Genomic DNA, 13492 nt, shown 5'->3' on the forward strand with positions numbered 1-13492 from the left:
GCTGCTTTGGGACTATTCCAAAGGGGGCTTGGTACACTTTGCCCAGATGAATGAGCTAGTCAAACGGACTTGGGGACAGCTGCCTTAGGGCTGCGACAGGCATCTGCACTGCCTGGGCCATATAATGTCCTCTCTGGGGAGAAGGGGAAGAGCTGGACAATTTGTTGAACACCTCCTGTGTGTCAGACGCTTCACACATCATCATCTCATTCTGTGTTTATTTAAAATTTTGCAATTTTGTTCCTTATGAGTTTGCTGCATTTATTTTGATTTTTTAAAAACATTACACTAAAATGTTATAAAACTCCATTACTGAGGAGGTTTTTTGGCACACTTTAGCCCTGGTCCTAATTTAATCCTCACAACAGCCAAGCAAGGGCGATAGTTATGACCCCTGATTCACAAATGAGATGGAAGCTTTGGTTGTATTCTTTGCAAGTAGCAAGGTTGGCCTTAACCCCAGGTACATGCGCGCCATTTGGTAAATAGGCTGAAAACTACTTCACAGCAAAGTTAAAAATACTAAGGCAGAGCTCAGTATTCTGCAATTATCAAATGTGGTTGAGCAGTAAGGAAGACACTTGTGGTGACCTGAAAAACCTCCCCCAACCATTTCCTCTCTGCTACCTGTATTGAAAAATAAAATGGTGAGTACAGTTCCTATGCACTGTGAAGGCTTTGCTATAACGAGGTTGGAAAACTCAATGAAATATTTGACTGGAATCTCTAAAAACAGCAGTCACCCCTTACTCTTGATTAGATGTCACTCTACTCATTTCTGAGTAGAGTCCATTTCCTTCAAAGAGACCCTGATCCTTCATAGCCAACCTGTGAAGCCTGAACATCCCTCAAGCCACAGCAAAAAAAGGCCCACCCTGCCCGGGAGCACCGAGGAGCCTCGGTTCCCACTGCAGAGTCAGCACAGGGCAGCCTGTCCGCCGGCCACTCTGAGTGACAAGCTCAAACAACACCAGACAATTACTTTGGCACAGGTGGCTTTTTCCCTGGCAGGGGGCTGCTCCTTTCATGTCTTTCCGTGGTCGGTGGTAAAGGAGGCTTTTGAATCTTGGGTAAATGCTCCCCGAGTGGCCTGTGGAGTTCAGGAAAAGGATGTGTGAGAAACAAACTTTGCCGAGGCAGAGTTCTACAGAACGTCCCATGTACCCTCATGTAGATGCAACAGTCTTACCTTCCCGCTGGAATCGAGGGCTGCAAGACAGGAGGAAAAATGTATGAGTGTCCAAGCACTTTTCAAAGAATAAGGACAAGATGTGAAACAAACAAACACAACCAAAAAACAAGTTCACAGCTTACCTTGTCAGAAAATGGTGGTTTCTTTCCTGTAAATGACAGAGAGCAGATGGGCTATGAGTTCAGAACTTCATAAGCATGAGGTTTAAAAACACAGTTTGATGAAACTATGAGTCTGAACCCTTTTGGGGGTTGATGGGGTTTAAGCATTAAAGAATCAGAAACTTCAGACTAGGAAGGGTCCGTTAGAGACCACCAAATTTTATAAGCTCAGAGAAATTAAATGGCTTGACCATTTAATTTGAAGGTCACACAGCTTTGTGTACATACAAGTAGTGTTGTGGATTCTGTGCTTTTTTTAAATAAAATCACATTTTCTTTTATATAACTGATGATCAAAAGGATTAATGTTTCCTTGGGATTTTATGCCTCTTTAATTGGCCAAAGTATTTCTTCTGCAGCCTAAGTTTTATTTTTATATGTGAAATAAATCCACTTGCCACGGAGAGGGTAACTTTTATCCAATTCTGTGAAATACTTGATATTAAATGAAGCACTCCACTTAGCTTCTGAAAAAACTTTTCACTTGGGGAGAGCATTTCAGGAGATTCTCCTGGTATGCTGCAAATCTTTTTTGTCTGCTTGTTTTTTGTTAGTATTGTTTGTTTGTTTTGCTTTTCTTCTAGAACAGATGATATTCAGGCTCCCTGAAGAAATGCCAGGTGTACTTGATAATTGTGCATCACAAAGTTATTCAAAGTAATTTAATTTGTATTCTATCTAAAGTCCCCTAGAATAAATATGCCCTTTGTCTTCAATGTGATGAAAGTATTACCAACAAAATTCAACCAGGTCTAGAAGCAAATCCTACATGACCAAGAACAAGTTATTGAAGGTTTTTGAGTTCCAATGTTATCATCTCTAAAATGAAGATTATAGATTAAAACTCTATAGGTTTGCCATAAGAATTGGGTGACAATTTGTATGCAGGATCAGGCACTTGATTGTGAAAGTTGATCATACAAATTGGGAGTTTTATCACCTCCAAGGAAAACAGAGTCGAGAAGCCAGAGGGAAAAGCACTCAGGACACATAACATTGCTCCAGAAATGTGATTCTATGCGAGGTTGGCTGCTGAAACTGCCTGCTGTAACCTGAAACCAGTTTCGTCTAGTAGTTGCTGAAATAATCAGCTGCAACTCAAAGATTAATTTTGCCCTCTGCCATTGCTCACCAATCAAAACTTGCCAGCCCCCAGAACCGATGAACTTCCTCAATGAGCGATATGTAACACTTCTCTTTTTTTATAAAACCTCCAATCTTCTTCTTGTTCCTCAGACATACTGAAGACCCTGAAGACCAATTGCCCCAAATCGCAATTCTTTCTTCCTAAATAAAACAAATTTAGAGATTTGCCTCTGCGTTTTTATTTTGACTTTGATATGGTCCATGTGGGCTGACAATTGTTAGTTAACTCGCCTTTCTTTCCCTTCCTTCCACACCCAGGCACAGTTAATGCCCTATGGCGAATGGTGATATTATCTCCCTGGAGTTGTATTTTCACAACGTGATTTATTCTTTAAGGACCAAGTACATGCCAGGCCCATGATAAAAATATTGCCTCACTGTGAAGAGCTTACTGACACTGAGTGCGGTGGCTCATGCCTGTTGGGAGGCCAAGACAGGAGAATCACTTGAGGCCAGGAGTTCAAGATCAGCCTGGTGAACACAGGGAAACCCCAGTCTCTACAGAATATTTAAAATTAGCCAGGCATGGGGACATGCACCTGTAACCTCAGCCCCTTGGGAGGCTGGAGAAGAAGGATTGCTTGACCCGAGGAGTTTGAAGCCGTAATGAGCTATGATGCTGTCACTGCACTCCAGCCTAGGCAACAGAGTGAGACCCTGACTCAAAAAAAACTAAAAATAAAAAAATAAAAATAAAAAGGAGCTTGCTGGTAATGGGGAGAGTTTTGACGGTATAAAAGATGCTTATAAAAGTTTGGTTTGGGGTGGAACCTCTACTTTAGAGGGGCACCCAGGAAACTTAAATTTATATTCTTTGGCCTGAATAAGTATTTCAAAATTTGCCAATTTTTTTTTTTTTGAGACAGAGTCTCGCTCTGTCGCCCAGGCTGGAGTGCAGTGGCACGATCTCGGCTCACTGCAAGCTCTGCCTCCCAGGTTCACGCCATTCTCCTGCCTCAGCCTCCTGAGTAGCTGGGACTGCAGGTGCCCACCACCATGCCTGGTTAATTTTTTGTATTTTTAATAGAGACGGGGTTTCACCGTGTTAGCCAGGATGGTCTCCATCTCCTGACGTTGTGATCTGCCCGCCTCAGCCTCCCAAAGTGCTGGGATTACAGGCATGAGCCACCATGCCCGGCAAAATTTGCCAATTTTTGCATATTCTCTGAGCATGTTAAAAGTCTCATGTGGGGTGTAAACATTTTAAGAAGACAGTAATCCTTCCAAAACATCACAGAAAAGGGACTAATTCAAGGGTAAAACAGAAATTGTCAGAAAAGTGTGTCATTTAAAAATGCTTTTAAATATAGAAAAAAAGAATATTTTAAAAGAATAACTTTTGTGTCAGGAGGTGATTGTGAAGGATTTGATGTCAGTGTTCCACTTTTCTGATGTCTCAGCTCATGGTAGTGAGCAGGGTTGGAATCTGAAGTCAAATCTATCTTCATTTCCATGTAATTATACAGCTCTCTACAGCAGACAATTCCAAGCCAAACCAGCCAGCACAGCTTTGCATGACACAGCAGAGCTGTGATGTAGTTCGGGGAAAGAGCAGCGAGCAGCAGCCTCATATCCAAGAACTGAAAGTCATTTTGCTGACAGACAAAAAGGGATTGAGGCCACAGAAAGCTAAATGCCTTGCTCAGAGCATAGCCAAGAAAGGGGTGGGGGCAGCTGGGATTCTGGGCTCCTTTCCGTTCAGTTGCAGAGTTCCTTACTCAGACTCAAGTAGTTCACAGCAAGTTAAAACCCAGGGTCCTCAACTGCAGCCTGATATGGTGGAAAAGAGCCCCCATTTAGAAGTCAGAAAGACAACTGTTCGAATTTAAGCAAATTTAGGCAAATTATTCAACTTCTTTGACCCTTAATTTTATCATCTGAGAAGTGAGGTTAAAAATGCACCTCCTTTGTTGAGTTGGTGTGAGGATTAGAGATACTGTAGGTGTATTTGTGGTAGGTAGAGCACTTGCCCCATAGCAGTTGCTCAATAAATGGTAGCTAAGAATTGAATTGAAAATAGCTCCACGTGAAGGTAACTGCAATCCAAGAATATTCTGCGTAAATTGTGAAGAAAAAGCACTGTGGTATACCCAATGTTTGGTCAATTGCATACCTAAAACAAAAACATCCCTGACATTTGAATAGCACCTTAGGGATTTATAAAGCATTTTCTATGTACAGAACATCCACCTTACAGATTAGGAGATTGAGCTCTGAAAAACTAACATCCCTGTGGTCTGTGAGCTATTAAGTAGCAGGCAAGGCAGCAGACAACAGCTCCCCCAACCCTTTTGTCTCAATTCAGGTCCTCTCTCTGTACCCTAAAGCCTCTTGGCTGAAGGACAATGGGATTTGTATACACAGATCATCCACATCACATAGAGAAGCAGCACAGCCCCCAGAAGCTGCAAGCAGGAGCTTTCTAATGAGGCTGATATGGGTTTTGGTCTCTACTCCCATCACTTGGTAGCTGTGTGATCTTGGGAAGGTACCTCTTTGTGTCTCCGTTTCCTTATCTGTAAAATGAGGATGATTCTACTAGTCTCCACTTCCTAGTATTGTGGCCATAGTTAAATGAGATGGTACATGTGAAACGTATGCAGGAAGCACTTTATAACAGCTTATCATTATTACTATGCATTAAATGTGAATCATACCCACCTAGTGTGAAGGGTTCTCTATCAAACGGAGCTAATGAACGATCTAGGGGAGGTTTCGTGCTTCTGTCTATTGAAGGAGCAGGGACTGGAAGGGGAAAAGGCTGACATCAATTAAAAGAAGAAAGCAGTCGGCTGGGGGTTGGGCGGGGCTAGGGGAGTGCCTGGTGGGAACAGGGCAAGAGAGAGCAGCCCTTGTACTCACGCTTTGCCGTTTTGTGGTTTCTGCTTCTGCTGGGTTCTTCGTGGTTGGTCTGGGGTGGGGGCAGTGGCTGCATAAAGATCCAAACGTTAGGAAGCACTTCCAATACATCAGCAAGAGCCTGCACTCCCAAAACCTGTCTGGATCTGCTCACTTTTCCTCATCTTCATGTTCTGCCTACAAACATCCATGTCCATTTCTTCACTGAACTACCGCAGTAGCCTCCTATCTGAGCTCCCTGTTCTAGACTCTGCCACGCAAGCTGTTTTCTGCAGGCAGCAGAGTGAGCATGTCACTTTCCTGCTAAGACTTCCAGTGGCTCCTATCACATTAGAAACAAAATTGAAACTCGTTAATGTCCTGCGAGGCCCTGCCTGAGCTGGCCCATGTCTGCCCTCTCAACTCTTTCCTGTGATCCCTTCTCAGTACTCATGGGGTCCCTACCATAGAATCTTCTTGCAGTTCCTGGAAAATCTCAAGGTTATGCCCTCTTTGGCATCCCTACACTTGTTTCCCTCTGCCTAGAACGTTCTTCTCCCGGCTCTTCCCACAACTGGCTCATTCTGTCCCAGGTCCTTGTCACCTCCCCCCCCCCCCATACCGTCATGTTACCTGGTCTTCCGTCCCCCGAACCACACATAACTACTCAAATGATCTCTTTCAGACATCTGTCTACCGTCTGATAACTAGCCTTAGTTGAGTTTTATGAAAGCAGGGACCTTATTTATCTTGTTCACACTTTATCTCCAACGCCTAGAACTCTGCTTGGCACATAGTAGCTGCTCAGACAATATTTGCTGATTAAATAAGTGAATCCTGCATCTCAAAAGAAGGTCTTCAAATCTCAAAAGCAATATACATCTGTAGATAAACTTGTGAAGGGAACACATTCCTAACTATCAAGTCCTTAGTCTGAGCTTCTCAGGGTCACTCTGCGAACTTATCAGATTCATAAGGACCGGGCTGTATGCTCGAAGAGGGAGAAAACGGGGTTTGCTACCTCTGTCTCCTCCGGTCTGAAGGCTCCTGTCCTTGGAATTTCAGGTGCCGGCCAGAAGGTGGCGCAAGTCTTTTTGCAGGAGAGAGGAAGGCTCGGTACCCAGGCAACACCAGTAGGTGCCACGGACTTAATTCGGTTCTCTTTGGGTTTATTTTACAGTTTTCACTTCTCTCAAATAGTGGGAAGTAAATAAAAACCACCAGTATTTTACCCCAAAAAAGAAACACGTGTGAATGCTTGGGTTTGCCTTTCCCCAGCCGAGGGAAAAGATTATAATCTTTTCTTACAAAATTAGAATGAGATAAAGATGTTTATAGTTTTATTTTTCTCTCTGGCGGAGGAAATAACTGCAGTGGACACCAAGTACTGTAAAAGAACGGGAGGAGGCCTACCGAGTGATTCCGGCCGGCTGGTGGGGGCGGGAGGGCGGCCATCGGTCTCTGGGGGGGCACAGGAGGCTGCTGGGGGGTTTTCCCAGAGGGGGGCCGGTCTGTGGAAACACAAGGTTATTAAAGTGAAAGGGGAGTGTCGGCCAAGCTCAGGGGTCTCCAGGAACAGATATGCAGCTCGGGGCACCGGGGGTGCATGATCCTTGACCCCCAGGCCCACACGAGCCCCAGCCACGGGGAGACCCAGCCTGGATCTCACCCACCCCTCCCTGCCCATTTTTTCTGTCCTAGTTTGTGTCACTCTCCTTATACACAGGCTCAGCTTTCTTTGCATTTCACAGGAATAGGTATTTATCAGAGATTTTGCCAATCAAGAAAGGCCTCTTTGTAACCAGCTCAGCCAGAACTGGAAGGGAGGATTTTCAGACAATTTTGTAAGAAGTAAACATATGCATACCTCTGTATGCAGACACACAGATATACACATGTGCACACATGCATGCACACACATGCATATATATGCACACACCTGCATACACAGAGACACGAGTGCACACAGACACACACACATGCCAAAAATCTCACAGGCACACCCAGCTGCCTGTGCAGGGTGAAGTCAGCCCTCACTGCCATAGGGATCTTGTTCTGTCTGCCCTTCCTTCCCCTCTCCGGTGTCCTGGGCTACCTCCTCCCTGACACTTCCTCATTTTGCTCATCTCTTCCCATAAAGGGAGGAGCTGGTCACCAACTTCTGTTACCAGACCACAGACTCTTAAGTGGAAGCTAGATTTGCCTTGAGCAGAAACTCACATTATCTGGGCAGAAACTCACATTATCCACATCTCCAGGGAAGTGTCCCTAGGCCAGGTTGACAGGCTGGCAATTTCCTACCCCTTTGACAGGGAAAGGCTAGGACAAGACCATCAAGCAAGAGGGGTGAGTGGGTAGGGCCTCCTTACGCTTTGTGCCCTGGGTGCCTCTCTTGCCTGACTCTAGTCCCAGCCTTGGGGAGGTGCAGCTCTTCCACAGGGAAGAGGGTAGGAGCAAGGCCCAGCCTGATCTAATTCCACCCTGCTCCACCCGCACTGGCCATCTCTCAGCTTCTCTAATAGGCCATGCTCCTTTGAGCCTCAGGGCCTTTGCACAGCCATTTCTAATGCTTCAAATGTTCTTCCCTTACCACATCCATTTCCACTTGGCCAACTTGTATTTATCCTTTAACCTTGGTTTAATATCACAGCTTAAAGATACACCCTCAGGCAAACGCTCCAGCCTCATCTGTGCTTGTCTTCCTGCCTCTGTATCACGGTTTCACCAAGTAACCTCATGGCTCATTTGTTGGAGGGTGCGTCACCTGCCAGACTGTCAGTCCCTTGGCGAGGGCTGTCTTATTCACTCTGTATCTTAATGACTGGCACACACAAGGCACTCAACAACTGACTCATCCATTGCTTTTCCGGACCTCCACTTCCCTGTATATCAAACAGACTTGATCATGGTTGTCCTTATTACACAGATGTTTAAAAACCACCATGAGATATTGAGACAGCATTTTGTGAAAGGGCTTTAAAATGGAAATGGGTTATACCGCATAAAGGATTAAATGGTATTCGTTTTTTGTGGTACTGACCTTCAATTTTCAGCGTACTCTCTGAAAGTATATTATTTAAGAATATATTTGTTTATTTTCTGTCAACACCACTACTAGAATGTAAGCCCCAGGAGGCAGGGGCTATGTCTTCTTTCCTGATCATTTCTAAGCACTGAGAATGGGGCCTGGGCTCCCAGCAGATCAACAATGTTTGTTGAATGAATGGAGAGAGAAGTGGGCTAAAAGGACAGATAGACAATAAAAATCGTAAACACCATCTAATATTTTTTAAAGTTATAGTCAAACCCTACTCAACATCTTCATGTTTATTCTAGCATAATAATGCCATGTAACTATAATTTGGTCAAAAGATGGGGAGGAACAGGAAAGTACTCTTGGAGTACCTGAGTAAACTGCAGAATGAGTTGAAACTGCCAAATAGCCTTAGGTGGTAGTTCAATGCTGATATCAGCCACCATAGGCAAGCATTGGTTGCAGTCTTAGTAGTCCTCACAGCAAACCTATGTGGTCTGTACATTTATTATCCTATTTCACAGATGAGGAAATTGAGGCCCAGAGAGGCAGAGTTACTTGTACAAAGCCACATAGCTGTTAAGAAGCTGAGCAGATATCGAGACCCAGAGCTTTCTGCTACATGGGGAAGCTGGGGCATCAGCCTTCCATGCAGCAGTGGCGAGCTTGGCTTTGGGCTGCTCGGGCCAGAAAATCCGGAAACGGGCCCTTACCGATGTACATGGAGTTGGAGTTGGGGAAAGGCTTGGCAGGCAGGATGGAGTTCTGCAGAGCTTCCTCGTCATTGGAGGGTGGCGGCTCATAATCCGCGTCATCTTCCACGGGTGCCTCTTCCTCCTCATTGGGGGACTCATAGTCTCCATCATCCTCGCCATCCTGGTCATCATTGGGACTTTCATAATCGTCTTCTTCCTGCCCACACAGTGATAGGGACAGTGCAGTTTGTAGAGGCTCTGTGGCCCTCGATGTGCCTGTGCCTACTCTCTCCCGGCCAAGCCTCACAACAGTATAACCCGGGGCCAGGCAGCCTGAAGATGGTTACTCCCATTTTACAGATGAGGAATCTGAGGTCAGGGAGCACCGTACCACAGGGGCAGCAAGTCATGGACTTGAGACCTTGGTGAAGGTCTTCGGACCACCTTTTTACACAACACCTTTCTGCACAACAGACAGAGAAGAAAGGGGAAGGATGCTGGAATAGAGGGTACCGGAATAGGCTCTGTCTTGAGTAAACACATTTTTTGCTCCAGGCATCACCAAGAGAAAGACTAAAGGCCTGGAGCATTTGTGATGATACTAGTTAATTGCCATTTCTGTTCAAGGGTGCCTGTGCTCAAAAAATGTCCTCTCATTATAACCTGGTGCAGCGTTGAAGGCCCAGCTAATGGGAAAAACAGATAAACAAAGCCTGTTAAGTGGAAGGCAGATTAAGTTGTGTCTAGGAGGGGACCGTCAGAGGCTGTGCTGTTCTTTTTGCTGAAAGTTGAGTGTATCAACACATCCATTATTCATGAAATCTGACACTGAGTTTGAAGCTGCTCTCTTGGAAAGAATCTCTAAATTTTAGATTTTTTATTGTATTTTATTTTTGCTTCTTCCTGGGTCTCAGGGAAAGTAAGCCCGAGGTGCTGGATGCTTGCCTTTGAAGCAGTCCATGAAGGTGAACGAGCATCAGAATGACCTCCCAAGCAAAGGTGGCACCATCAGCAGCAGTGATGAGCGCTCATCACGGTCATGCCAAAGTCCAGGGAGTGAGTCAATGAGCCCAGACCTCAACACTCAAGGGCAGTGTGGGAAAAAGCAATGGGAAGTGGCCACTTTTTGAGGAAAGAAATGTTCCAGTGTCCTAGAAATCCTGACAGCTTTGGGTGGCCTCAGGCAGACTGTCTTTACGTTGTTCTGTTGAGAGAGTCCTGTGTTTGTTTTTGACTTGAGGAATATTAAAAACATCAACAACAGAGGGGCAAAGTGAGCATTGGGTGCCTTCCCAACTCCAAAAAAAGACTTTGTCCTGCCCTGTCAGGGTTCTTATAACTTTAGGAGCAGGTGGCCAGAGCCCCAGAGTAATGCTGCTTCAGATCAAGAGCCTCAGCATGGAGGTCCGCAGGCACGTGGCCTCCCTCCAGGCTGCTGACCCTTCCCTCACCCTGTCTACCCTAGGCCCGTCATTCCTGACTTTACACCAGCTCTTTACCCCATCAACCTTTCTCAAATGACAGAATTTTCCTCTCTGCTTCTAGAACAATTATTTTCTCCCAATCATTTGGCTCCTAAATTTGTATGCATGGTGTTGTTGCTAATTATATTCTGCCATATGTGTGTTAAAGTAAATTAAAATGGAGAGCAGGCCTGAAGAATCCCTGAGCAGACAAAACCAGTTGGGCCTCATCAGTGACCTAAACCTTACTTGATTTGCAGCATAAGCAAAAGTTAACTTGAGCTATTTCTTGTAAATGCCTGTATTAAAGAAAAACAGAACTTAAGCCCAACCAATCAGAAGTAGCCAGCCAACTTATAATTATATAACTAGGAGCTTTCCAGCAAGATAGACTAAATGAGATCGGTTATAACTGTAACCCATCAAATATTTTCTTTTTCTTTTTTTTTTTTTTGAGATGGAGTCTCGCTCTGTCACCAGGCTGGAGTAGTGCAGTGGTGCAATCTCGGCTTACTGCAACCTCCGCCTCCCGGGTTCAAGCAATTCTCCTGCCTCAGCCTCCCAAGTAGCTGGGACTACAGGCACGCGCCACCACGCCCAGCTAATTTTTGTATTTTTTAGTAGAGATGGGGTTTCACCATGTTGACCAGGATGGTCTCGATCTCTTGATCTTGTGATCCGCCCGCTTTGGCCTCCCAAAGTGTTGGGATTACAAGTGTAAGCCACCGCACCCAGTCCAAATATTTTCTTTGTATTACATCTACATTCACTTTATAAATGCTTGTCCCTCATCCTTCTTCAGCAAAGCCTCCTTCTGGTTTGGTGCTGCCTGATTCATGAATCACTGTTTGCTCAAATAAACTCCTTAAAAAAAAAAAAAAATTGCATTGTGCCTCAGTTTACCTTTTTAAAATGGGGTATCCATACTGTAAAATGCTTATGATTGGGTCCTTTATCTCCACTCATTTCCCAGTATGCCCTTGCAAAGAGCTGGGCACATAATGCAGCTGCCAAGCTCTATAGCCACTAGTGAATGGAAGCCCTCAGTTTACAGAGAGGATCAAAGACTAGCCTCAGGCACAGCACAAGAGAGGCTGCATGGCAAGGATTCTGCCTCTGTGAGTAAACAGAAACATTCCAGCAGAAACTCTGGGCTATTTCCCCTTTGTACCAAAGAAATCTTTCAAATTCCTTCATTTTCAGGTAGAAAGCATAAACTTAGCTAAATCTTTTTTTTGTTTTTTTTTCAAATTAAATACTTTCTTTTACCAGGATCCCAATAGGTCAAGGGACAGTTTGTTTCTGCCTTCTGAAGGCACTAGAGGTGGCCTCTTACCAGAAGGCCCACGTGACTGAGGGTCTGGTTACCTGGGTCCTAGGTCTGCCTCTAACTAACTTTGTGTTCTACGCACGTCACGTTCTGCTCTCCTGTGGACTCAGTTGCCTCATCTGTAAAATGAACAGATTGGGCTACGGTCCATAATAGAGTTCTTAGCCTGAGACTGCTTCATGGGTGGTGACTGTGTATACAGGTTCCTGGGGAGGGGTTGTATAATCCGTCAGACTCTCAGAGGGGGAACTGTGACCTTTCAATGTAAAAATCAACTGGATTGCACCCTCTTTGAGGTCTTTTCAGGGCTAACAGTCGGTTCTGAAGTTCTTTTCCCTCCGTGTCACCGATGGGGACTTAAGTCCATGAGAAAAGCTACTTGAGAGTAGATTTCTAGGAGTGTCCATTTTTGGAGACGGGGGGGTAGTGGGTGGGGGGTGGTAACAGTGGGTGAAGTGCAGTCAGCAAAGTACAGCCTAGGGCCACGTGCAGCCCACCCTCTGTGTTTGTAAATGAAGGTTTATGGGCGCAAAGCCAAGCCTGTTTGTTTGCTCATTGTCTGTGGCTGCTTTTGTGCTCCAGTAGCAGAGTTGAGTAGCTGAGACAGAGAGTGCATGGCTCCCAAAGCCAAAACTATTTCCTGTCTGGCCCTATGCAGAGCACCTTTTCTGGGCCCTGGGTGGGTGTGCTGGCATCATGTTAGAGCCCCGCTTCACTTGGCTCCATCCTGGCTCCTTATCACAAAGCTGCCCTGGACACTGCTGTAAAGGTGCAAGAACAGCCCACACCATACTCACAAAGGACGACCAGCCCCCATTGTCCTCTTCGTGGCTTTCTGTGGAAGGAAATGACACCACCATCAGCACTGAAGAAAGCCACCACTTGAAGGAAAGTCAAAGCAGCTTCCCCATCTGATGCTTTCCCTCACCAATGCCCCTTCCCTGGCCTCCACCTACCTCCCACACCCCTGCGGGTTTAGCCACTTACTGTCAGCTCCAGCGACCCTGCCCAAGGTGCTCATTCTACCAGAGAACCAGGGGGTGGCGATGGTTCTCAACCTTTCTCGTGTGTAACAGTGACTTAGGAAGTGCTTTAAGACCTGTAGATACCTGGGGGCCTATGCCTACTGCTTCTGACTCAGTGGGACAGGCCGGGCCCCAGGAATCTGCATTGCAACACTATGTGCAATTGAACAGTTGAAAAGCTGCTTTACTGTAATCCTAGCACTTTGGGAGGCCAAGGCGGGCAGATCACAAGGTCAGGAGATCGAGACCATCCTGGCTGACATGGTGAAACCCCGTCTCTACTAAAAATACAAAAAAAAGTAGCTGGGCATGGTGGCGGGCGCCTGTAGTCCCAGCTACTCGGGAGGCTGAGGCAGGAGAATGGCGTGAACCCGGGAGGCGGAGCTTGCAGTGAGCCGAGATCGCGCCACTGCACTCCAGCCTGGGCGACAGAGCGAGACTCTGTCTCAAAAAAAAAAAAAGAAAAAAGAAAAAAGAAAAGCTGCTTTAAAAACTCAGATGCAGGGGGACTAGCTAAGCTCAGGTGCTCACTCAGAGGTGGGGTCCCTCTGTTTTCCTCTACAGAGCTCCCAGAGCTCCTCAGTGTGTCTCTGAAGATGGTCCCAGCA

The 13492-nt window shown here is 45.7% G+C and overlaps 1 protein-coding gene across 3 annotated transcripts in view; it reads right to left on the bottom strand.

The window, feature by feature from the left end:
* Positions 1-13492, bottom strand: part of LCP2 (lymphocyte cytosolic protein 2) — a 50183-nt gene that overhangs the window by 13695 nt on the left and 22996 nt on the right. For 2 of the 3 annotated variants that reach the window (XM_016954165.3, XM_001150122.8), the window contains exons 6-13: positions 12657-12694; positions 9085-9283; positions 6751-6848; positions 5362-5428; positions 5161-5244; positions 1315-1340; positions 1190-1209; positions 983-1090 (exon numbers count right to left, since the gene is read on the bottom strand). In XM_016954165.3, coding sequence (XP_016809654.1) covers positions 983-1090; positions 1190-1209; positions 1315-1340; positions 5161-5244; positions 5362-5428; positions 6751-6848; positions 9085-9283; positions 12657-12694 — 640 coding nt within the window. The remainder of the gene's footprint in view (positions 1-982; positions 1091-1189; positions 1210-1314; positions 1341-5160; positions 5245-5361; positions 5429-6750; positions 6849-9084; positions 9284-12656; positions 12695-13492) is intronic. The other variant, XM_016954166.3, reaches the window with a different exon arrangement.

Source organism: Pan troglodytes, chromosome 4, assembly GCF_028858775.2.
Source record: "Pan troglodytes isolate AG18354 chromosome 4, NHGRI_mPanTro3-v2.0_pri, whole genome shotgun sequence".
Taxonomy (NCBI): Eukaryota; Metazoa; Chordata; class Mammalia; order Primates; family Hominidae; genus Pan; species Pan troglodytes.